The sequence below is a fragment of the Amphiprion ocellaris genome, chromosome 1, assembly GCF_022539595.1.
Source record: "Amphiprion ocellaris isolate individual 3 ecotype Okinawa chromosome 1, ASM2253959v1, whole genome shotgun sequence".
Lineage (NCBI taxonomy): Eukaryota > Metazoa > Chordata > Actinopteri > Pomacentridae > Amphiprion > Amphiprion ocellaris.
This window is the reverse complement of record NC_072766.1, coordinates 24,113,684-24,139,147: the sequence shown is the minus strand read 5'-3', so window position 1 is coordinate 24,139,147 and position 25,464 is coordinate 24,113,684. Positions and strand designations below refer to the sequence as shown.

At 40.5% G+C, this 25,464-nt stretch overlaps 1 protein-coding gene across 1 annotated transcript; it reads left to right on the top strand.

Moving 5' to 3' along the window:
* Positions 1 to 6,268: 6,268 nt before the first annotated feature.
* sv2ba (synaptic vesicle glycoprotein 2Ba) lies at positions 6,269 to 25,374 on the top strand. The gene is made up of 13 exons (XM_023297346.3): positions 6,269 to 6,395; positions 11,061 to 11,798; positions 17,104 to 17,284; positions 19,257 to 19,408; positions 19,893 to 20,026; positions 20,564 to 20,653; positions 21,136 to 21,249; positions 21,384 to 21,472; positions 21,635 to 21,799; positions 21,903 to 22,036; positions 22,168 to 22,368; positions 22,451 to 22,610; positions 23,960 to 25,374. The coding sequence occupies exons 2-13, from the start codon at positions 11,321 to 11,323 to the stop codon at positions 24,141 to 24,143; spliced, it is 2,082 nt and encodes a 693-aa protein (XP_023153114.1). The 5' UTR covers positions 6,269 to 6,395; positions 11,061 to 11,320; the 3' UTR covers positions 24,144 to 25,374.
* Positions 25,375 to 25,464: the final 90 nt, after the last annotated feature.

Here is a 25,464-nt window from a genome sequence, read left to right as displayed (position 1 = left end):
ATTTGCTAACTTTGTCAGTATGCTATTTAATAATGGACAGGTACTGTACAGTAGGTTAGCAAAACGTTTTGGCTGATAGTGGTTGATTAGATTAAAGAGACTGAACTGAGAGGCTGCATGCTATAAAACCCTAACACTTAATATAGACTTAGACAGTAAAACCAAAGGATAACTGCACAGCCAGGTGATAATTCTCTGTGGATTTATCACTACAACTGAACCCCTTCCCATTACATGCAGTCGCTTGATCCACCATTAATATGAAATATGGATTGGCACAGCTTTCAATTAATTGAAAGGGTAAAACTGAAAATCTCTCTAAGTAAATATATATCTTGTATCTAAAAAATGATGCAAGCACAAGATGCCCTAACTGTTGTGCTTTAAAGTTTCTGATCATTGTTACTTTGGCAAAGTTGACACATTCGGCGTAAAAAGTTCTGACACCACAAAGATCAAAAAGATCTCTAAAAGCTTCCTCTGGGCTGAAGCTGTCTGTTTTTTTGGCAGCTCAGTTCACTCAACTGCCACCCACCATTTGTTTCAGCAGAGATTTTTACATGCCAACCGTACAGGTACAACAATTCTCAGGATATTTCATACCAATTCTCTGCAACTGTCAACTTTAAATTGACTCTGGGTCTGTGAATTTTCCATCAGTTCCTCATTTTCTTCGTCTCTGTGTGTAAAATGTCTTGGAGCATCAAAACGTACCTCAGAATTATTGTGATACTGTGGGGTATAATTGCACAGATAACAGTACACCATCCATGCTGCTGTCATTCAGCTGACTGGATCGAGTGACATCCAACAGTGCCATCTCACAGTCACTGTGTTGCTGCTGTTAAAGGATAAATCCGGTGATATTCTTTGTTTTTTGGTCTCAACAGATGCCAAGAAAAGACCAAAACCGATGTTAAATTCTATTTCTTGTGTAGCCTTACATAAAACCTGATGTAGGTTTTTCCGCAGTGATCAGTGAAAGGACACAATTCAGATCTCGATGACATCAACAAATTTGTTTTGGTAATTAACGCCATGAGCAATTTCAGTCCCAGACATGTCCACAAGATGTCAGTGTCTGCGGTGCTGCAGGTCAATAAGTCCAGTTGATCCCATCAGCTGGGATTTACTGTCTTTGTGGAGTCTAAACACACCACAGTACAAATCACTGTCACCCAATCTGTGAGTGCGTGTTCCAAGAATTACCCTGCAAAGCAAAACAACATTTTCAGAGCATTTTCAGATGTAAGAATGGAAGTGTTCCAATGATTTTCAGTACAGCAAAACAATGATATAATTTTGTCCACATACTCAGTAGTTTGCCCCATGATGCCTGTCCTAAGATCAAAGTTTACCAACCTCTTTGTTTTTGGCCAAGTATTCCTGCTTATCTGTGTCTGTGCATGCAGTCCTGGATGTAAGCCAGAGAGCAGGTCAGGTGACTTAAGTCGAGTTGGCATATCCAACCAGATGCAAGGGATTTGGGGAGGTCAGACCCATGCTGCCTCCCACCCACATCCACATCCCACCTCCATTCACTAAAGCCCAGCAGATTAGCTCCCTCAGATCTCTCCTCTTTAATTAGGAGCAAACAGGAGGCGTGAAGGCACAGTGACTCCACACCAATAATTCAGAAGGAGCACAGTTGGGGAAATAAACAGAGAGGGTCTGACTTAGATTTCATCAGAAGATTTGCATGTGAAGATATCAGTCTAGTGGTTTTGAGCATATTTGATTAAATGCTATTTTGTCAGTGTGGAAGAGAAAAATCATACATTTCGTATGTATATTTCTGCACGGAAGACTGTCAAAAGTTAATAGAGTGATATTTTTGCCCTGTCACACATGAGATGTGTAACCCTTTACCCTGTGTATACCAAACAATAGGTAGACAAGAAGGAGAGTGAAAATTAGCCTTAAAAATATCTTCTGTGATGCACAGTTTTTTTTTCTCTTTGCACCTGGAGAGCCATAATGATGTGGAGCATCCGTTCTAAAAGTTCTAACATGGATTTTATTAAGGCCCAGTCAGCAGAGGAAAAAGGCAAAAGCTATCTTGCATTGTACCAGCAGGCTTTTATTTGCTGTATTCTTCTCTGCCTTGTTATCTTGAAGTTATTTTGCGCCCACATATAGAAGATGAGGCACTTAACAAAAGGAAACTGCAGAACTGAAAAGAATTGACACTTGAGTAGGTGATGTAAAAACCCTGAGGGGCTTATATACAATGTTTTAGATAAATCTGACTGAAAACAAACAACTGCAAAAGTTGTCAACTGTTCATGTTAAACAAGAAAAGAAGAGAAAGTGAAGAATTTCCTGAACCAAAATCATTATGCCCCATAGTATACTTTGTAGTTATTTGCATTTCACTGACTCTGTGAAATAAGCTTTAAATCCCTGATCATCAATAAGCAGCTAATTGCAAGGGTGTGAAGGGTCAGAGGAAACAAACATTCATATGACCCTCGAGCCATCATAGAATTCACAGGAGGAAAATAATAAAGCTAAGAAGCAGAGAGTGGATTCAAGTTAGACTAAGAATAAAGGGAATGCAGGGAGTGGGTTTATCACGCTTTTCCAGAATCCTCCCCGTGGAAGCTATTAATTTCCTGGATGTTTGCATGAGGCATCTCTGTGATGCGTTGCAGGGATGGCCCCTCCTCCTGAGGCAGGCCTATAGCAGGCACCATCAACAGTAATCCCAATATGTCTGCCAGAGGACAAAGCTCTGCAAATGAAGGACAGAGACATTTGGAAGAGTAGAACTGAAACACTAATTTTCTCTCCCAAAACAACTCACATCTATGTGATTGCGGCAAAATGGAGCCTTTCAATGAGCCATGCAACTTTGACTCAGTATCATTAATACTGACAGGATGCGGGGCCTGGATACTGGGCTGAGAAACTGGATTATTTGGCTGCACAGTTCCAAAAATGTCATGATGCCATAATGAGGAATTTCAGCATGTGATTGGTGGACAGCGTCCCTGCATGGACAGGCAAAGGGAGCCAAAGGCGGGGCTTGGAGGAGGGGTTAAAAGGAGACTGGTGAAGACTGAGAGTATGGGGGCTAAATTTAGCCAATGGCTCGGCTGGGGTGGAGCTAATCCTCTTTGCACTCGAATTATCTGGCCTTCGGATTAGAGAGCTTTGCCTCTGTGCAAGACATCTACTCTCTATAATGATGTCCCATAGCAGGCCGTACCATGTCGTCTGGTGGGGGTGGGACAGTTGGCAGACAAGCTGCTGTATTGAAGAATGTGGTAAAAATGATTCACTCTTTGCTATATAGAGCACTGGTGTGAGTGTCATTTTATTGCGCTGCCTTTTTAGTAACAATTACTATATTTTGCTGTATAAAATGGATTTAATATCTGATAATACCACAAATAAAATAGTGAGTAGCAAACAGCGCATAACATAAGTGTTGCACATTATTGTTTTTGGACAACTGCCACAAACTGCTATATAGAACTCTTTGTGTTAGAAATGTTTGATAATGAAAGTTTGATGTGCATCACTGGAAAGTGATAAAATATAAAGGGGATGGTTGTAAATGTAGTGTACTGCCTTATATGAGCTATTTCCATTAATATATCAGAGTTGTGCTTTTAGAGCAGAAATACAGAGTGATAGTTTCCAGCCTGGCTGTGGAGCCCCGAAACATAAAACAAGCAAGCCAAATCTGAAGAGTCACAAGCTGAAAGACTATCTTGTATTACATGAAATGATTTTTATTTTGTCAAACTTTCTTCAAATCTGCATTTAGGTTGCACTTTTAAATAAATTCCCCTGTTTAATGTACATATTTTTTGGCAGAAATCCAGCAGGCTGGGCAAACTGATCAAACCTTTTAACTTATAGATAAATGCATTGGTAATGATGGATTACATGTTTGCAGAGGAGGATGCAGAAAGTTAGAAGCAACTACAGTTTCCATGCTAGAAATGCATACATTCAGTGTATTGATCTGTGCTCCACCATTCAAAGACACTTTGTTAGAGTTCTTCATTTAAGATTTTGCTTTACTTAAAGAGCAGAACATTTGACGTCTCCCTGAAGTCACTGAGAAAATCCCCTAAAGACTCATCTCTGTGTATCACAATTACACATTCAGAAGTTTTTCCTATAAACGTAATCCCTTCCTGCTTTAAAATGGCTTAAATGAGATCTGTGAAGTCCCTGCCTCTTTTTCCACCAAGCCCTCCGCCCCTGGTGCTGGAGCACACCAGCTCACCTACGACTCTGCACAAACATTGTAAAACCACTCTATACTACACACTGGAAAGTTGTCATATTGAACTAGTTCAGCCATAAATGTTCCAGCTAGACAGCAATTGATACAGAAAGCTCCACCCTGCATATCGACAGGAAAGCATCTTTGGATTTGTTATATAAGAAACCTGGAAATCTGAAACCATGCTTTTCAAACTGTCATTGGTACATTGTATTTTTAAGGCGGAAAGACTCAGCCGTGGTGTTGACTGTTTCTTTCACTCTTGATATATCCTCTAGCATATAAAAGAACACCAGTTCAGTAAATAAAAAAAGAACTAATTCTGCAGCATAATGGCTCCTGCCAGTGTCATACTGCGGTACTGTTGGAAAATGATTGCAAATATATTGAAGGTGGGATAGACAGTTATTTTCAGCAACACTTTGTCAAAACTTCTATCTACCAACTAGACTTCTGTACCACCTCCTAGCCTGGTTTTCAGCTTTTAGAACATCTCGTCTATGATGGGAGTTGATGCAAGATATGATGCAAGATATCAGTATTGTTGCTGGATAAAGTGAATAAAGCTACTTCTAGTTATATTGTGTAGAAACTATACATTATTTGGTAGTTTAATCAAGAGCTGAAATAGTAATTTAATCAGTCAGTCAGTCAATCGACAGACAGCTTCTCTGTTTCGTATAATTACATGACATTTACACTGTGTTGTGCGTCAAACTGTCAGACAACACAAATACTAAAGATGGCACCTTGTGCTATAGATGGAACACTGTGGTACTTTATCTTATTAGTTAAATTTAACTTCTCTCTACGTGGATGCCCGCGCTGTGGATCCTACCTCAAATAGGTGACATCCATGTAAGGTTCACCACACAGCAGAAATTCTAGAGATCGAGTGTCTTGTCTTCAGATGCAGCAAGCCTTTCACTTTCACATTACAGGACAGTGTAAACACTCAGAAAAACAAACTACATGAAGATGTTTTGGCCCAGAGAGACTGCAGACAGAAACTGATGGAAACCGCCTGAGGCCTAAGTAATACATCTATATATTGAAGTTTTTATATTGTATAATGTACTATCATTTGGGAAAAGCCTGGCATCAATCCACCTTCCAACCATAACTGCTATTCTCTCTGTAGCATCTACCCTCTCTTCTATCATAGTCCGTACATTTTCTGTATGTAAACCGCTGGAATGATATGTGGTGGAGGAGAGCTATGATTATCCATCTCCCACACTAGGTGCCACTCAGACACATCCATAATCACCTCGGCACTCATCCACACCCAGAGAAATAAAACCACCAGCCCTTCCTTCCTGCTTCAAGGGAAGAGGAATATTTCAGCCATTTTGCTGATATGCTTATCCGGAGCGACTCAGGATGGATGAGCAGCCACCGTAGCGAGTCAATGTCTCACTCAAGGACACTTTGGCACACAACTATTCCAGCGATGCGCCCCAGTGCTTATGGGACAAAAGGGTGCATCGAGGCTGGGGGAGCTATAGGCAGCCATTATCCAAATATGACACTGTGAAGTGGAAACCACTCGGTGTAGTGTTTAGATGGAATCTAAAATGTGCACACTCGAAGTTTTCTTCACAGTGATTGCAGACCACTGAAGGCCCACATTCAAGTTTCCATGACAACAAGTGTCTGCCCTGCTGAAGTGTCCTTCAGCCAAAATTTTTTTAAAAACAGCCTGGACTGGTGTTCTGGTGGCTGACAATGACCTCTGACCTCTGAGTGGAGGATTGTTTCTAGAGATCAGCAATTGAAATTTAAAAAAAAAAAAAAGTGAACTGGAGTGACAACACAGTTTGATTCAGCGTCAGTGCAGGCTGTTGCTATTTAAACCTTTAGGACTGTACCATCCAGCCCAAGAGGTGGGGGGAGGTTGGTTCCGGGGAGTTTCCTGTGGGGATGAGCCCTGGTGAAGGAGGGGTGGTGTGTGTGGTGTGTGTGTGTGTGTGTGTGTGTGGGGGGGGGGGGGTCGTGAGCTTGGATTCTAATCCCTCAGGTTTGGCTGCAGCACGGCCTTAGGATAAACTGACATGTCGGCTTGGGACATTTGAAAATGCTACTTGGACTTTAACTTTTTTATTATTATTATTATTATTTATGTTTTTATGTTACGGGAATGCCATCTCTGGTAAGAAAACATTTGTTTTTTTCAGTGTTTGCTATGATGTGATATTTGATTTGTTGTTTTGTCAGATACATTATTGAGGAAGGCAGATAATTAAAATGGAAATGATACCTGCAGTGCAATCACTTGTTTATCAAATTTTATCTGTCGCAACAGCATCAAAATGCAGCAAGAGTTCTTTTGGAGCCAACAACCGTTTTTATGTATAAAACAATATCCATATATCTAAATATAGGCATTCCAGTCTATGAATAAATTCTCATCTTGTCAACTTGATACTCTAAAAAAGATAGATCTTGTGCTACACATTTGACCATTTGTCAAATTCTTCAGCCTTTGAAAGGAGAATACACTCAAACCAGGCTGAATGTAAGAGAAATCTGTATGTTATGAGGCTCTTGTGGCAGTTTTGCACACAGCAACCAGTTGCAAAAATATGCATTTTGCAAGTTAGCAGACAGTTTGTCCCCAGAAATCTCACACGATTGTCCTTTGACCTCTGGAGGTCACTGAAGAACTGAGATTAAAATGAATTCACTCTTTTGACAGTCCACTTATTCCACCAACAAATACGACACAAGTAGCAGAAATAGTCCAGTAGGTGTTTTTTTGCCAAAGAAATTTTATATTACATAATGATGCAGTATCTCTTAGTGGCAATCAAACAGTATTGCTTAATGAAACCTGGTGATGCAAAGTGATCAAAAAGTCATTGCTGTATTTAGAAAAGGGATGTTTATTGAGTAAATCAGGTTGTTCTGATGAAATCTTGTACATATTTGGTAATTTACAAGAAAAAAAAACACGTTCCTATTCCCAACCACTTTTTAGATATAAGTGCAAACTCTACTTACTTCCTTATTATAAATATGATGAAGCAAATGAGCTGTCAGGTTGAGATCAAACAGCTGTGCTGCTGTTGTTGTGAGACTGTTTTCTTTAAATCAACTCTCTAGGTCTATCTCTGGTTTAGTTTATGTGCATGAATAAAAACATCAGTGAAGCTGGCTCACATAGAGAGACAAATAGTACAAACTGCAGGTATGATGGAGTCACTCTGAGGGGATGATTAAAACATCTGACCCAAAAAATAGCAATAAAAAGACAGCAAAATGCATATGCATAACAACTTACACATCTGAGGTAAAAAAAATAAATAAATAAATAAAAAAATCCTCAGAAAAGCCTGACTCTGGCTGCTAATTAATAAAACAAGCTGTGAAAAGCTTTGGCTTCAGAACTTGACTCATGATTTTGTCGACCCATGTACTTCTAGAAAAGTCTAGCTGGGCATGAAAATATGGGTGAAGAAAATAAATGAAAAACCCCTAAGAGGAGACCTTGAGTGAGGCCCTTACAGATACACAGGGATATGTGGAGCTGCACTGTGGTTGTCCTGGAAGCTTGAATTTAATATGAGATGTGTAGCTGGAAAAAGTCTTCAAATGGGCAGCTCTAATAGCCCATCTACTGCGTGCGCGTGCATTCTTCAAAATTCCATTATCACAGCATTAATATGTAACTCGGCGCAAGTTCCATTGCTCTCTGTAGAACGAGCAACAGAAACTGATGAAGCGCAGACGACAGTGTTTGGCTCAGTCGAACTAATAAATGATCTGAGCGGTAAAAGGTCACTGGTGAAATTGAAATAGCTTTCTGTAAATTACGCTGTGACCTCTCTGCTTCCTGTTAAACCTCAGACTCACATTGATTTTCATGATTTCAAAGGCGCTCTCTGACTTTTCAACAACGGGACACTCGCAGTGGAAGACAGATCATGACCTATTCAAAATCTGCAGAGGCAGGCATAAAGTCTGATTTGACGTCTGAATTGGTGTTTGTGTGAGTGTTATGGGTGTGAATATAAAAATGGATCAATAAGTTATAAGTGAAGGTAGAGGGAGGGAGACAGGAGGGAAACAACTGAGGACAGGCAGCCTAATAGTTATGTAAGCAGCAGCTGTGAGAGTAAAGAAGCTGCAGCAGGATGATGAAAGCAACACCACCTCCCTCACCCTGACTGAACATCCATCCTCTCACATTCCCTCCTGAATTCTTCTTGTAGCCCATCATTCACGCCACTGAAAGGAAAAATAAATAGACAATTGTGATCCCACCACGGTGCTGCAGTGTCTCTCATTACTCCTGGAAACAAAAAACTCACTCATGCATACATTGTAACATAGGCTTTGGGATTTAAAAACGACACATTGAAGAGCAACAAATACATTTCAGGGCTTCGGTTCAGACTCCGTAATCCACCGCTATCAGCCACCTCTATGACTTTCATGATGAAACAATAATGTGAGGCAGCAAGGGCAAAATGAAAAAATCTGCAGTCTTAATCTGGATTAAATTACAGTGTTCGTCATACTGGCTTCAAACCGGAACAGACTGACCAAGACCAAACTGAGCATTGCTGGATGATACGACTACAACTGTTTCTAGAAGAGCAGGACTGAGCATGTTGACAGTGAAACGATGGATGTGATAAAAAGTTAAATGAAACAAAATACCTTTAATTTTAGAAAGTTATGCAAAGAAAATGCCTGAATGTCATTATAAAATTTGAGTCCTTCATGGGAAACATATACTGTATACAGACATTCGACACATTAGACACAAGTTAGAACAATAAAACTATAATAAATGGAGGCTTGATCTGAATTCTAGCTAAAAGTTGCATGAATGTGATTTAAATGTGGATAGAAACAAAAGTGCTCTGATGCTGCAGCTATCTGAAAACCTGAATCTTGTTTTTTTCAGTAAAGCTGAACTTGAATAGTTTTATTCGTCAATCTTGTTAAAAATAGGAGAAAATGAAATGCATTACTATTGTAATGGCATGGTGTGAATGTTTTTTGTCAGCTTTATGAGGGAAAATGTTTGAGCACTGCCTTGCTAAAAACTTTAGCTTCAGTTTGTCTTGGAGAAACTCTTCACCCTGGTTTGGTGCCAAAAAGCAAACAGATTTCATGCAATTTTTGCTGAGATATAGATGTGAAAAAACAACAATCTTCACTAATAAGATAACAGTTTGCTTTGCTAATCTTCCATCTACCAATGTGTTTATAATTGTGTTTTGAAATGGTGTTAATCAGTGTGTGTGCTAGGATGCAAAAGTAGGAAATATCTGTTTCCCTCTTATAAGGGAAATTACGCCAGCTTTCAAAGTGAAAATATTGAGGCAATACTGCATAACCTTAATCATTCTAAGTCCAGTATGGCCAGTAGTTCATGGTGTATGTGGCAGAAAATACTGCAGATTGTTGCTGTGTGGGCTTGTGCTGATCTGGAGTCAGTTTGGCAGGATTTGGATATATATTAAGTTTAAATATGGTATCATTTATGAAGGGATATTATGTAATGTGCATTCAAAATAGTTCTACTCAACCGGTGGCCAGAAAATTCAGCCTGTGGCAACACATCAAATATAGTCCAATTCCACAGGTAAACTGCAGAAATGGCATCCCAGCTTATAGCAGTTAAACATTTTTAGCTTTTACTATTTCCCTGCAACTTCTGCTGTAAAGGTTACACGGGTAGCTTTAAAATACTGTCAAGGTTCTTTAAAGGTATTATAATGTCATGGTCAGATGTTGAGGAATGTAGTTGTGCTGCCAACCTCACAATGTGAATGTAAAGCAGCTGCAGGAGAAAGAATTAGATAATTAGAGGCACCATTGTATCACATTGTGCACATGAAGGTTAAATCAAGGGTTTTGTTTTATAGTTGCATTATATGACTGTGAAAAAAGTAAATTTCTCTTGAATGGTGTGCTGTGTAGCTGTACAGCTGTATTTGACATTCAACTAAGCCGCTTGATTGTCTCATACAAAACATTTCTACAATATGTCATCATTTGTTATCTCCAAATTACAGAGGATCCAGCCTCAGGTTTACATTTGCTTGAGTTTGCAAGCGTATGCGCCTGACTTCACTGTGCAAGCCATTTAATCACGTCAGTGGATGTGACAACAAAGATCCTAAAATTCAGTGAAATCCGTGTTATTGTATTCCTCAGCGTGGGTGCCTCTGGCCTCTGGTCAGTCTAAAAATCAAGACAGATCTGGATGTGTCATCACTGCAGCAGCGCAATGTGATGGATCAAAATGGCGTCAGAGCATTTGAGCACGGAGACGATGAGATTATCTGCTTGTGTGGAAGGACAAGCAGCCTACAGGGTAGACTGGCACTCCTGAATTTCTCTTTCCTGCCAAAAAAGACTTTTCATTCTTTAAGAATAATCATCAGAACTTATTTTAGAACTGAAAGTGCCTCACAAGTAGTCATGAATAACAGAAAATAGGTTCAATTGATAGGAGAGGGAACTAAAGTAAAGAAAAGCTAAAGCTAGCAGCTTACATACACTGTGGGAGTGTAATCTATAACAATAAAGATGCTTTGTCCTTAAATTATTGCACGACCTGTTGTTGGACAATCACAATCTGGTATATTTTGCCTTGCTTTTCTGGGACTTCCTTAATGTTTGCATAAAATTAACTGTTGTGAAACCTGTTTAAACTCTAATTGTGACCTGACTTGTTAGGTTACAAGCTGTCCCAAAGGACACTGTTACATAGCAATGGCTCTGCTCTTCAAGTGCATTCCTCCTTGCTGTTAATCTGACAGACAGTTTGTGTTGTGTGGTGTTCATTGTGTTTTAGGTTCGGCATGCAGCACTGTGCATTGCAAGGAAGGTAACAGTTTTTCAACGCAGCTGTTGAGGCCTTAAACCTGAGACGTAACTACAGAAGACCTGCAGTTCTCTCTCGACACCTGGGATCCAGGAGACTGCAGTAACACTGAGAGCAACTCACAGCTCCTTGGGAGGATTATGCCATTATAGCTGACAACTTGAGCTTCCACAGCGTACATCGGCTACAAGGCAAAGTCAGTCCTGCTCCCTGTGCACACGGCAGGAACCATGGATGACCCTTACCACAACAATGTGAACCAGCAGATGACAGAAGGTGGAGATTACACCTACACCCAAGACGGAGGAGGTCAAGATGGCTACCCTTACCAAACAGACTACCCGCCACAAGACGAGGATGCCGCTAGTGACGCCACCGAAGGGGCAGATGATGATGATCAGATGTATGAGGGGGAGTACCAGGGCGTTCCCCACCCCGACGAGATCAAGGAGGCACGACGGGCAGCTCGGATAGAGGCCAGGAGGAAAGCCCGTATGGCTACCCAGCAGGAAGAAGAGGAAGAAAACCTGCCAGAACAGTATGAGACCATCATGGAGGACTGTGGCCATGGACGCTTCCAATGGATGCTCTTCTTTGTACTGGGCCTGGCGCTTATGGCTGATGGTGTGGACGGCTTCGTGGTGGGCTTTGTTCTGCCCAGCGCTGAGAAGGATATGTGCATATCCAACGCTGACAAAGGATTGCTGGGTAAGTGACAAGAAAGGTGTAGAAAGTGGAAAGATTGAGGTCAACTATGGTAAGATGTGGTTCCTGCTGAGTGTATGCGTTGAAAACATTCACAGACCTGGCTTCTTATTATTAATTCCAAGGACAAAAAAGTACCTCTCAAAAAGAAAATGTAATTTTTACAGAGTTATCAGAAGTGGTACACTTTTCATTTTCAGCCAGTGTTGTTGTGGGGTCCACAACCCAGAGTCCACATCCTTTAAAGGACTTTATGCTCCTTTGAGGTTTTTGTGCCTTTGCAGAAGCCCTCTGAAGGCCAAACTGAGCATTGTCAAATGAAATGGTCTGGTCTATGGAGGACATTCTTTGCATACCACCAGCTGTTCTTGCCCTTATCCTTGCCTCATGAAGCACCATGCCTGTCGCCTAGCAAACCTTAACAGTGTCAGGGGCACATTTTTATGAGCATTTAATATTTCTATTGCCTGTTTGACTGAGTTGAAACCCAGTGCTGACGTTCAAAAGTGTAGAACTTGGTCACAGCTTCATATTGGTAAGTCTGCCTGGTCACCACTGACTCTTTCTTTAGTGAAGGATCACCCCCTGGATCCTTTATGGCCTGAAAAAAGAAGGATGCAATTCTCAACTACATTTAAAATGTGTCATCCTTGTCGCACTGCTGTGATGCAGATTTCAAAAGATAACTACAGCTGAGCTATTTTCTCTTGAAGCTGTAGTTGATCTAAAAGCTAATGACAGCAAGCCAATATGCTGATACTTAGCAGATATAATGTTTATCTTTTTCCCAGTTGTATTTTAGTATGTTAGCATGTTAACATTCACTAATTAGCACATGAAATACTGTTATCAGTTTTGGAGATATTTGTCATAAATCAAATTTTTGAACAAATTTTAATGTTTACCTGTTGGTGGTAAAAGATAACATGCCAGGGGACAACCAAAGTATTACAAGTTCTCCAAAGAGGAACAAGAGGTTAAATTAATGTGTATAGAAAATCTTAGTGCAGTCTAACAGTTGCTGAAATATTTTCCTCTAACTAACTGCGGGACTGACTTAATGTCTCTCGAATCATGCAGTTAGCATGGCTAAAAACTGATTTAGCAAACTCACTTCTGCAAAACAGATTTCAAGTCTTTTGGAAACCTACAAGACTAGCTAATTGCAGTCATCTGTTGAAGAGGTCCAGTTCGTATCCAGGGAGGAGGAACTCATCAGTGAAATGATCTGCTGTTGTGCTTGGCTGGAACAAAAACCTGCATATGCTTGGCTCTTGATGGCACATGGCTGCAGATCACTGCATCAGACAGAAATATCCCCCAGCCTCTGGGGCAAATTAGGGAAAGAGGATTGGATCTTTCTGAGCAAATGTAAAAAATAAAGAACAGAATCAACACTGTGTGTCCTAACTGAGTATGGGTCCACTGTGAGCAACCAGGTTAGCTTCACTGAGCCTTGGCAGTAGTAATGCATGTCTCTGGAAGATGACTTGAGGGCTCCACCATACATCTTAAATCCATTTTGTGGACACAGAAATATACTCAAATTGTTGAATATATTGTGTATTGAGGGTTGTGTATCTTTTTTTTTCAATTAGCTTTACTTACTCCTAAATATTTACCACAAAGCCTAACCCCAAAAAATGATTTGTATGCAGCAAAGACACCCTCGCTGGGAAATGTACCTTGAAAACGTCTGTTCCTCACTTTCTGTGCAGACAACTAAACTGCAAATTAAAGCCTCTCACCTTATTTCCCAGACCCCGTGTGTAGCCAGGCGATGTGGCAGATTGCTCATCGCTCATTTCATCTTAACAACAGGCTCCTGGGATGAAGCATTGCAAGAGATTGATGAGGAACCCAGTGGTGATTGTATTCAGTGTGTGTTCCCAGGCTAATATGGAGCATGTTGCAGCAGTCAGAGATCCTGGCGGCCTGTAGCGCCTGGTGCAGAGCTGTCAGATACGCTTCAGGCCTCTGACAGGCTGCAGTAGCAGGAGGAAGGCCTGGTGAAAATGAAATCACAGCATCTGTTTGTGCAGAGCGGGAGGAGAGCACTGATCATTGGCTGAGAATATGAAGTAGATCTGCAGAATGATCCCATTTGATTCATGCTCATGCTCTGTTCACCAGACGCAAGGGAGCAGAAATGTGTTTATTCTTAACCTTAGTCTCAGATAGCAGAAAGACTCTCAAACCCTTTGTTAAAGAGAGGAGGCTTGCTGGACTTCCCTTTAATGGTATCGATTAATCTGCAGAGTAAAGATATATGAAGTTAGTAGAGGTAGACAGAATGCTGGAGAATAGAATACCACACTTGATGTGATGGTGAGATTTAGCTCCTAACTACTTAAGTGAAAATCAAAGTGTTAAACTGCAGCTAATGGATTCCTTGAATAGAAGCAGAATTACAATTAAAAAGGTCATGCATAAATTATGAGATAGTTCTATAATGCCTCCGTTCTGTTATGAAAATGTTATTCCAGAATTACTTACTTTGCACTTACTGCTGCAGTGGTTTTGCTCTGCAGCTCTCAAATCATGTTAGTGTAAAGCAAATGCCGATGGTGCTCTGTGTAAAGTTCATCTTGACCTTTTTGTTACTATTAGCTAATTTTTTAAAATCTGTTTTTATCATTAAAACTGCCTGAGTTACGAAAGATGTCAGTAATGTGTAAATCAGTTAGCTAGAAAGTTAATAACTAACAAAGGACTGTGGCATTAAAAGCTGTTTCCAAAATTAAGTACATTGACGTACACCACACTAGCAATGTATTAAACTTACCTACCAGTAGTGCATACATAGAGAATTATGTCTTTTAGAGATGGCGGTATTCATGCAGTTTTATGGAAAATATTTGGCTTTGCTGTTCCACACAATGTCACCTGATATATTACTAGCATAATGTTTTGCCAATTAAGATATATTGTGCTTTTTTAAATGTAGCATAAAAAAATCATACATTTACATTGTTATTCAACAGGTTTTCAATCAAATGTCACTATAGGAGTAACACTTCAGGCTAAATAAACCAAATATTAGCAAGCTAATGTCAGTTCTGTCATTTGGTTCAGTTAGTTTAGCAACCTTTATAGAGTTGTTGTAACTTCTAATGATAGAAATTGTATAGCTCTATATGACAATTATTTTATGGTAAACCATTTTTTTTTGTTTGTGTTTTAAACATTTTTAATCACTGATTGTACACCCAGTAAACATTTTGTTGCGAGGCTATGTTTTACTTTACAAATAGCTATTGCAAAATGCTACAGGCTAGTGTCTGGAACAGCATTCACTCCCTTGCAGCATTTTATTCAGTTTTAGCTGCTATAACAGAGGGAATACCAAAACTGACATACGGTGGCTTTCTACTGCAGGAAATTGGGACCAGTGTAAAGTGGTGCTAACATTTATAGTAACGCCCGTAATTTGGCCTTTTAGCTTTTCAGTTTCCAATGCAGTCTACTGTCTGAGAGTTTCGAATGCATCAGTAACTCTGAGTGTCCAAAAAAGGACAACAAATAGTAGTTAGTGGATGTAATTCTACCCCCGTGACCAGTCAGGAAAATTTTTATGAAGGTTTGTTATGTTAGCATATGTGACAAATTTTTCGTTGTCGATGGCAAAGTTTTTAAAACAAAAAAAAACAAAAAAAAACAAAAACAAAAAGACAGCTACTTGATGAGGATATTGAAAAGGCAGACAAATGGTGCTTGCTGTCCTTGTTGAATTTAACCAAACAGCATCAAACTCTTCTAGTAGTTAATTCAGGGCTGATCAGAAATGCTTAACCTGAAGTTAGTACTACTTTCTCCCCCAAAACGTTCTAAAATTCTGGCTCTTGCGATTGGAATATGCTGCAGCCCATAAGTTTCTGCAGTGGAAAATGGCTTTTAGTAGGCAGATATGGCAAATCACTACATTAACTGCAATCAGGCCAGTTTGGAAATACAATACCTGCCCTCAGTTTTAAAATATTTACAAGACTAATGATACATTCTCTAAAAGATGACCCTGTTTTTTAAGTCAGGAAATGTAGCTACTGCTATATCATCAGTAGTTAACTCAGTTTCCTGTGTTTTTAAGTAAACTGAAGTAAATGTCATCTGTTCAAATTCAAAGGCTTGAGATCTGTTCTACATACATACAGAGGCTTAGCATTTCTTCAGTCAGTATACTGTATATTTATCATGCTTTACAGCTGAATTTTTTTAGTACATTATTCCACTCTTCAACCAGGAGCGATAAATGCACTTATGCTTTCACTTTTAATACTGCAAAGAAAAGATGAATTCTTCTTTCCTCTCTAGGGAGTCAGTGTCTTCACTATGCTCAAGGACACTTTTGCAGGCTTGTTGCTGGTGGGACCAATCCAAGGCCTTCAACTGAAGGACAGGCTTTCTTATCACAAGGCCATCCTGTCAACCTGTCCATGCACATATCCAAGGCATACATATTGCCTTAAGCAACAACCTGGCCGAGATATTAGGTGACATGATAGCTCTGACTCTTCGTCTCCCTGTGCCCTGAGCACACTCCTTGCTGAATGGGATGTGCAACTTGGCGTGTGGAGCGTCAGAGCATTTGGATAGTCTAGTAATCCACGGGGAAGGTGCACACTATGGCTCCACGTGCCATTAAGCTGCTTAGTTCCTCTGTAATTAGGGCTGTGTAGTAAAAACACAGAGCAGGCAGGAAGTACGGCTCTAAAAGTTTAAACAACACGATGGAGAGGATGGCTGGGGTTGTAGGTTTGAGTCTTGAGAAAGACAGTGTGGTTACTCTCCCCAGAAGAAGAGATGGCAGATGAGACCACCTGTCTGATGCAGTCTCCAGACCCCTGTGAATCGGCAGTGATAAAGCAAAGCAATAATAAAATATCACAGAAAACCCAGATGACTGCAATGCCTTTGAACATAGCTGAAAGCAGGTTTAAAGATCATACAAGGTGAGCGTGGAGGAAGTGAAACACTCTTACTGTAGATGCCTTCAAATTATTGTGACCTTTATTTTTCTGTCATCTTCCAGAAAATGCTGTTATCAGTCTGGGTGTATTTTCTTGGGACGTCACTGTGAAATGTTGAATTGTTGATCAGAGCTCAGATGTAAGGATGCGTCATACTGAAATACAGCAGGAACCGTGATGATTTGTGTTCCTCTGTGTTCATGCACAGGTAAAGGGAGCCCCCTTGTGGAGGTCTTGATTTTTGAACGTGTTGTATTTGTATGCAGACCTGTGTATCTGCAGCCTCTGTTGTAGGTGTACCAGGCCACCAAGTGAGTCATTGTGTGTGTGTGTGTTTGCAGGTCTGCTGGTGTATGTGGCCATGATGGTGGGTGCGTTGGTGTGGGGCGGCCTGTCTGATAAAATGGGGAGGAGGAAGTGTCTGATCTACGTCCTCGCCATCGACCTGATCTTCTCTTTCCTGTCCTGCTTCGCTCAGGGCTATGGCTTCTTCCTCTTTTTCAGGTTCTGCTCCGGATTTGGGTGAGATGCACTTTTAATCACATTTGCATTTGAACAAATGACAGATTGACAAGATTTTCATAGAAACTGACCTTTTCATATAAATGAAAATGATCAAGAAGCTCTTCTATTAAGACAAACTTCAATCTTTTGAGAATAGTGTAGAGGATAGAATGGGTGTAACTCAACAAAGGTGGGCTCCCTTGGTTTATGTCTACTAGTTATTGTTATAAAACATACACATTCTTAAGGCTGGTGTTTACAGTTTTTTCAGGCCTCCTAGAATAATTCAGCTATCAACGCTGAAGGAGAAATGTTTTTAAAAAGTTCTCTTTTAATTAAGACATGTACAACTAAAATAAACAAAAGCATTTATGTCCAGTTTGGTGTTTGTGTTGTTTTAAAATATTACACCTAGATTTTTAAGATTTTTATTTCTTATTTATATTACTTCCAAATCCATTATTTGGGCACCATAGTTCATAATAATTGGTAACCTGAAAAAAACATACTGGTTGGCCCCTAACATGTATACAGTAACAAACAGTATTTGAATGGTTACATTCGGTTGTATAGCTGCTCTTAACTTTAACATATCATGTTGTTTCGTGCTTCAGTATATTCACATTATAACCTATATTGTAGTAGGCTATATTAGACATGTTAGGTTATCAGGTCAATTTAATTGTTATCCTTTTGTGTCTCATCGATCTTTACTGTGATTAAGTTTGACAGAACTTTTCCAACTATTATACAGTCAAACTAACAGTGCTCCATAGCTCCCAGCTACAGGAGAGAATGTGGGGAAAAAAAAAAAAAGTTTGCTCCTTTGAACCATTGTCTGCAGGAGAGATGCAGGAATATTACATACAATGAGAGATCCAACAGCGCCATCTCCTCCTCATGCTGTCAAATGCAGCCTGCTGGTGCAAACCACAGGCCCACACTGTTAACACCACCTCAAAGACACTACATGCAAGCTCACCACAAGGAGGTTTATTTACTTCGTCAGAGCATTTCTTTATCACACTAATTAAAACAAGCAAACAATGTTCTTTGCTTGTTTTTCATTTCAGCTTTATTGTTCAGTTCCTGCTGTCACCAGCACCTTACAGTGAAGCTATTGCTGTGCACTGATCGATTTGGCAACTTTCAAAGACACATTTCTTTTGATAGCGATTGCAGCCTGAATGTAGCCAGACATGCAATACTAAGATTTGAGCTTTTGTTCAGACAAGAAATACAAGGTCACTAAAATAAAGCACTCAGCTGTTACTGATTCATGCTGATAATGAGCCCCATGTTAGTCATTAACACTCACATCTGCAGAGGAACTGCACTCATTTCACAGAATGCAAAGAGCAGATAGACTGCAATCACCACACAAAAAAGAGAAAAATCTCCATCCATGTTAAACATACTGTTGTGATATTTTGCCAGGTGTTTGTGTGTGCAGTGCATTGTTGTTTTCCACAGTTTTTGCCAAGTATAAAGGGGAAAATGTCACAGAAATGAAACAGGATCAACATAGCGTGTGAAATACTGCCTTAAAATAAAACAGTGATGCTGTTTTTAAGCTCTAACCCATGACCATCACCAGCATAGAAACTTTCCTACCCCGAGGCTCCAGCCATGAATCAATCACTGTCGTGATATGAATAATTTCTAAGTCATTTTCCTCCTAACAAATCCTCAACTTAACTCCCTGGTCTGGTCAGTCTTGGCATCATACTTAATGCCACCAGCCAGCTGAACAAATTGATCCCTCAAAAAGTCATTGTTACAGTTCAAGTTCTGGTAACCTGACAGTAAAGTACTGTTGGTTTGATCTGTGTTGTTTTGATGACGACAAAGTGGGCAGAGACAGACAGATGCCTCTAAACGGTCTGCATAGCTAGATACCAGCAGTAACTGTGAACAGAAAATGATGACAGATGATAATGAAAATGTTTGGTGAGGAAGAAACGAGCATGTTTTGTAATTCCTCCCCCAGAATTGGCGGCTCTATCCCGATCGTGTACACCTACTTCACCGAATTCTTGCAGATGGACAAACGTGGAGAACATCTGAGCTGGCTCTGCATGTTCTGGATGCTGGGGGGCCTGTATGCCTCCTTCACTGCCTGGGGAATCATTCCTCACTATGGTAACACACAGACAGACACATGTACAGTTTGTATGACACACAGACAGTGAAATATACTGTACAACTGCCAATTTGGAATTCAGAGTTGTAAGCCATTTGTTTCACTTTAACTGAAATTCAATTCACTGCAGGAACATTTTGGACTTTTCTCCTCTCAGTCAGCATGATGTGGCTCAATTAGTTTAATAGCTCCTCTTGGTACTTGCTAAAGTTATCACGGCAATTATGTTCGAAACAAATTAATTATTCAGATTCAAACAACTAAACATCCTACCAGCATCAGCGTTAATAAAAAAAAAAAAAAAAAAAAGAGTTTAAAACAGACCCCCAACTGCTCGCATGTTACTGACTCTCAAGGATTCAAATGCAAATGATACATGCAAATCTTTTGTATGAATGATGAATTTTGTTGCACTACAGTAATTCTGTGATTTGGATGTTAAAATATCCTGCAAATATTGAAATATTAACATGTCTTTTCCAGGCTGGGGCTTCGCCATTGGTTCAGAATTCCAAATGCACAGTTGGAGACTGTTTATTCTGGTGTGTCTCTTCCCTGCGTTGGCTGCACTCGTCGGAGTTGTCTTCATGCCGGAGAGCCCTCGTTTTCTTCTGGAGGTCAGAACCAGAATTAGACCGTTCAAAACCTCTTCGTTTAAAGCCACACGTGTGACATCCTATTCGATGACAGTGTACAGTATTAAACACGAAGCTGCGATTGGCTAAAAATGTTGAGTCATCAGCCACTGCAGCAACATCCCACTGCTGTGCAAAGGTAGCGAAGAGCTGTTAAGGCATCACCAGAACACCACCCACCCCTGTTTCTCATCTAGGACATTGTCAGAGCTTTAACCACATGTGGTATTGTGTTTGTATGTTACTGCTGCAACACTCCACAAACTGATCCCACATCTCCCCCTCTGATAAGAGGCAGAGCTAATGGGAACATTGTTACTCAGCTGAGTATCTGGCTGCAGTGTATGTGGGAAAGTTTCAGTGGTCAAACCAAAACCCATGATTAAAAGAGTCGTTCTTATATATAGCATACTATGCTGTATAATTTCAGCGACACATACCAAAAGCCCTGAGAGGTTTCACAGAACGCTCTTAAACTTGGTTACATAGATATTCACAGATTTGTGTGCGGGTTTTCAGAATGCTCGACACGATGAGGCTTGGATGATCCTGCGACAAGTTCATGACACCAACTGGAAGGCCAAAGGGGAGCCAGAGAGAGTCTTTACTGTAAGTCTTCATTTACAACAACACTGCTGTTTTGTCTAATCATTCAGCTGCTAATGTATCAGATTATTGAAAAAGTTCATGTAGCTACAGACTGTTAGGGCTGACAGGGGTGATGATCATCACAGTTACGCCAGTTGGAGGACAAATCTTTCATGTGCCAAGGCTTGCGAAAGCAGAGTTTGGGCAGGCTGTGACAGGTTTCATTGTCTTGGGCAAGCTTATTCTACATAACTGCAAGAGCACACTTAGGCCAGAGTATAAAGAATGGCTAAAATTCACGACAGAGTCTGCTGCTTTTGAAAACATGCCAGGGTAAATAACTTTGAAAAGGCTGCTTCAAGAGGGCAGAGGGTACCAATTAACATGATATGAAGGATTATTAGGGTGCAGAGGTGATTCAGCTGTCTTTATTGTTGTTTCTTTGTGAAACCTTTTATGTCTTATATACTCTCCAATGTGATGACAATGTCCTCTTTATGTAGGTGACCAACATTAAGACTCCACAAACTCAGGAAGACGAGTTTATAGAGATCCAGAGCGACACTGGAACTGCCTTCCAGCGCTGGACTGTCCGACACATGACCATGCTGCAGCAGGTCTGCGAATCCCTCTCACACTGGAATAAAATAAAATCGAATGGTTGAAGTAAAAAATGTTACTTTGCATTTGTTTTTATTTTCTGCAGACCTTATATGTCATCTTGATCGTCAGTCTGCTCTTCTTCCTGCAGGTGATGGCCAATGTGATGTCACTTTCAGCTCCAGAGCTCAGACTACAGGGCCTCTTCCTGGTTATCATCTGGTTCTGCATGGCCTTCAGGTAGCATCATGCCATTTAGAATCCATGTTGAGATGTGGAGCCAAACTGGACTAGTAGAATGCACCTTTCCATTAATGTGAAGCAGAAGCTCTGTGTTTTCTCTGGTATGCAGAGCATTTTGGTTTAACGTGCTGATGTTTTGTGTGTTTCTGTGTGTACCAGCTACCATGGGCTGGGAGTGTGGTTCCCTGATATGATCAAGTACATGCAGTATGAAGAGTACGAGTCCAAGGTTCGAGTGTTCCACAGAGAACGCGTGGAGCGTTTCCATTTTAACTTCTCCCTGGTCAACCAGATCCACCGTGAGGGAGAGTACGTCCATGACAAGTACGTTTATGAAACTCCGCCATTCTGTTACTGCATGTCCATAGTATATGTGGGTACTACACATAGTATTTCTGCTTCACGTTCTTTCTTTCTTTCCATTTAGGTTTGCAAACATTGAGATTAAGTCCGTCAAGTTTGAGAATTCTCTGTTTGAGAACTGCTACTTTGAGGACATCAAATCAACCAACACCTTCTTTGAGAACTGCACCATCAAAAACACTGTCTTCTATAACACAGGTATCATATCAAGTGGCTGTAAAATATTTGTTTATAGCCAAAGCAATGTGCTTCTCCACAAGGACTTAGAGAAAAAAAATTTTAGCCCCCAAAAGTCTGTCAGTATTGACTCTTTTTAAAACTCTTTGCAGACCTCTGGCAGGAAAAGTTTAAAAACTGTCGAATGGAGAACACAACCTTCCTCCACCCAAAGAAAGGCTGCCATCTAAACTTCCAGGAGGAGAATGACATCGTCATCTACATGGTCAGCTTCCTAGGCAGTTTGGCTGTGTTGCCAGGCAACATCATCTCAGCCTTGTTCATGGACAAGATAGGAAGAATCCGGATAATAGGTGAGATCAGCGGAAAGTGTCAACACAGTACAGTAACCAGATCAGTTTCAGTGTCTTATCATGTATTTGGATATCTTTCTAGGTGGTTCTATGTTGGCGTCTTCAGCCTGCACTTTCCTGCTGCTGTTGAGTTTCAGTCAAGGAGCTGTAATATGCTGGCAATGTCTCTTCTATGCTGTCAGCGTGGCAGCATGGAATGGACTAGAAGTCATTTCTGTGGAACTCTATCCCTCCTCTAAAAGGTACAAGCCAACTCTGTGCCATTAGTGATTACACTGTGAGTTCTACCTTACTACAGTTCAATTACAACCTCTCCCTTAAAGGCTTTGGTTCAACATTCCACCTCAGTCAAACATCAACTGTCTAGTCATAGCTTAACAAGAGTAACTAGGCACAGCAGGCCTGTCAAGCTTTACAGTCCTCCACATGTTGGAGTGCTGTGTAAGGTAGTCAGAGAGATATCTAGTAACAAAAGCATTTGGCAGGTGGTTTCTTTTTACTTTTTCAAACCAAAAACAATTCTGCAGGGTGTTTATCTGTTCTAAAGTCAGCTGCCAGCGTTGGCATCCACAGCCTAGCACCATTTATTCAGCCAATTATTGTGTCTGGTACCAGGTTACAAAAAGCAACATTCAGGACAGAAGCATCCATCGTGTCAGCACCAAGATTACCATAGACACCCTCTCCACTGCAGGAACTCAGGGCAGGAGCAAGGTAGTGTGAATGTTTAACAGAACAACCCCTTAATCAGCCTGATCAGGCTTTCTGTCTTTAATACGGTGTAAGGTGAAACAGTCTCAACCATGTCATTAACTCTGAGCGTACTAAAACTACGACAAACTCTAGATACTGTACGTAACTCTGGTGATATGAGCACGAAAGCAACAGAACAATGAAGGGTTCGTTATTTTAGCCTATATGGTCACATTTATGTAAAAGACGGTGACATTTCAGAGAAGATTGCTACTCAACAAGGAGGGCACAAAAAATGGCTCTCATTGTCCTCTCTGAGTTGAACCAATCAGTGTTTACTTTCTCTGGGTTTAACCCAGCAGCACTGAGCATTCTACAGGGGTTCTTGTCACTGGAACGCGCACAAAGTTACTGGCAGCACTACAACAACCGCAATTTCTTGGAGTGAAAAATCATTTCAGAATTAAGGCTAATGTAAGAAAAGAGAAATTTACAGTCCAACGATTCAAACTTAGTACCCAAGATGACGCTGCACGTTAGTTAGTCCTCATCCTCCTCCATCCTCAAACCCTTTCCTTCGTGTAAAAGGGAAACACACTGTTTGAATATGAATGCTAGTAAATCTAACCAGTACTTTCATATTGTCTAGAAGGGTAGTAAATGTCAAAGTAACATTGCCAAGAACGAAAGTTTCCTGGCAGAACGCTGTATTGTACAAAGATGATCAATGTTATTTCCTTCACCTGTCAGTGGTTTTAATTTTGCGGCTGATCGGTGCAAAGGCCTACACTTGACAAATAAGGTTATTGAACACAGATATGCTTCCTGAGAATTCCTCACATAATTAATTCATCAATTAGTCAAGTAATAATCCTGCTCTGTTTTTGTGACTCTACAGAGGGACAGCGTTCGGTATCCTGAATGGAATCTGCAAGTTTGCAGCCATCATTGCCAGCTTCATCTTTGCAGCCTTTATCGGCATCACTAAAATCATCCCCATCTTCCTGGCCTTCGCCGCCCTCGTCTGTGGAGGTCTGGTGGCCCTCAAGCTGCCTGAAACCCGGGAGAAAATCCTGTCTTGAAAAGCCAAACTCCAGCAGCCTCCGGGCCCGAGACACAGTGTAGCATGTTTTGAGGAAAGTGTCAGCAGCTGAAACTGAAACAAGAAAATGAGAAAGAAAGGCCACATTGTGGTAACTGTGTTTATGAGTCTGTCATGGTGATGATTAAAAATGTTGAAAACCTGTCTGGTTGCCTACATGAACCTGTGGTTGCTTTCTGTTCCTTTTGTAAGCTCCTCAGGCTGCCCAGCATCTCTGTCACATCGTATGAAACTAGTGTTTGTCGTCCTCTGTCACCCGTCCTCAGTTCACACACAGCGTATAGCAGCATTTGTTTTGTTTGAGGTTTATGTAAAAGATTATTATGAGATGAAAATGTGTCTGTACTTGAAAGGTGATGTAGTTTATGTTACCATGTTGTGCTTTGATTTCATTCCCTCTTGGAGAAGGAGAGAGGATTTATAGTGATAACTTGAATTGGGTTAGAATCCTGTTGTATTCACTGCTGAGGTTCAGCAGCGATATTACTGCTGGTGTTGTCATTCGGAGAAAACACCTCTTTCATTCACCCAGTCTTTATTTATTCTGCGCTGTCCTGTGGTGTCTGTAGTCCTGTGTAGTTGTTGATCGGTTTGTTCTCTCTAGACATAAACCTGGACAGACCATTCTATTAAATGTAGGAGATATTTTTTTTTTATTAAATCCACTCCTGTTTATTTCTCCCTACTGATCCAAATCCAACCCTGACAACCTGACTGGATTCTCCTCCCTGTTTGTCGTCTTGTCCTCGACTCTGAGACGTCATGTCTGCCCTCAACTGTAGAGCTGTGTTATGTAGGTGTTGATAATCTAGAATCAGAGTCTTATCTGTCACATCTTGCCATGACAACGTGTAAGGAACTGTTTAATTTGTTTTTTCGTCTTTTTCTAAAAAAAAAAAAGAATTATGCAAAACTGTGAGACTAGATGTTTTGATATGATGCTGTCATTTTACCGTTCTGATGAAGAACTGAACTGCAGAACTTGTTGCATTTCTGACAACATGCGTCAAGAGTTCTAAGGAGCATGTTACTTTTTTGGCATGACTGAGCTGTGTGCATGTGTGTGGTTGATATCCACACTTCTGTGAATTTATTGACAACACAACAGTCTGACTACCAACACTGTATTTGTTGTTGTACATATAGACCTGTGTATATTAGCTGTAACATAATAGCTGCATCATGACTTGAATAAAGCTGAGGGCTCATGATCCAGTTTCCTGATTAATATCGGATGCAACATGTGCAATGACTATAATGAATATATCCAATAGTTTATAAACATTGAATGTTTTATCAGA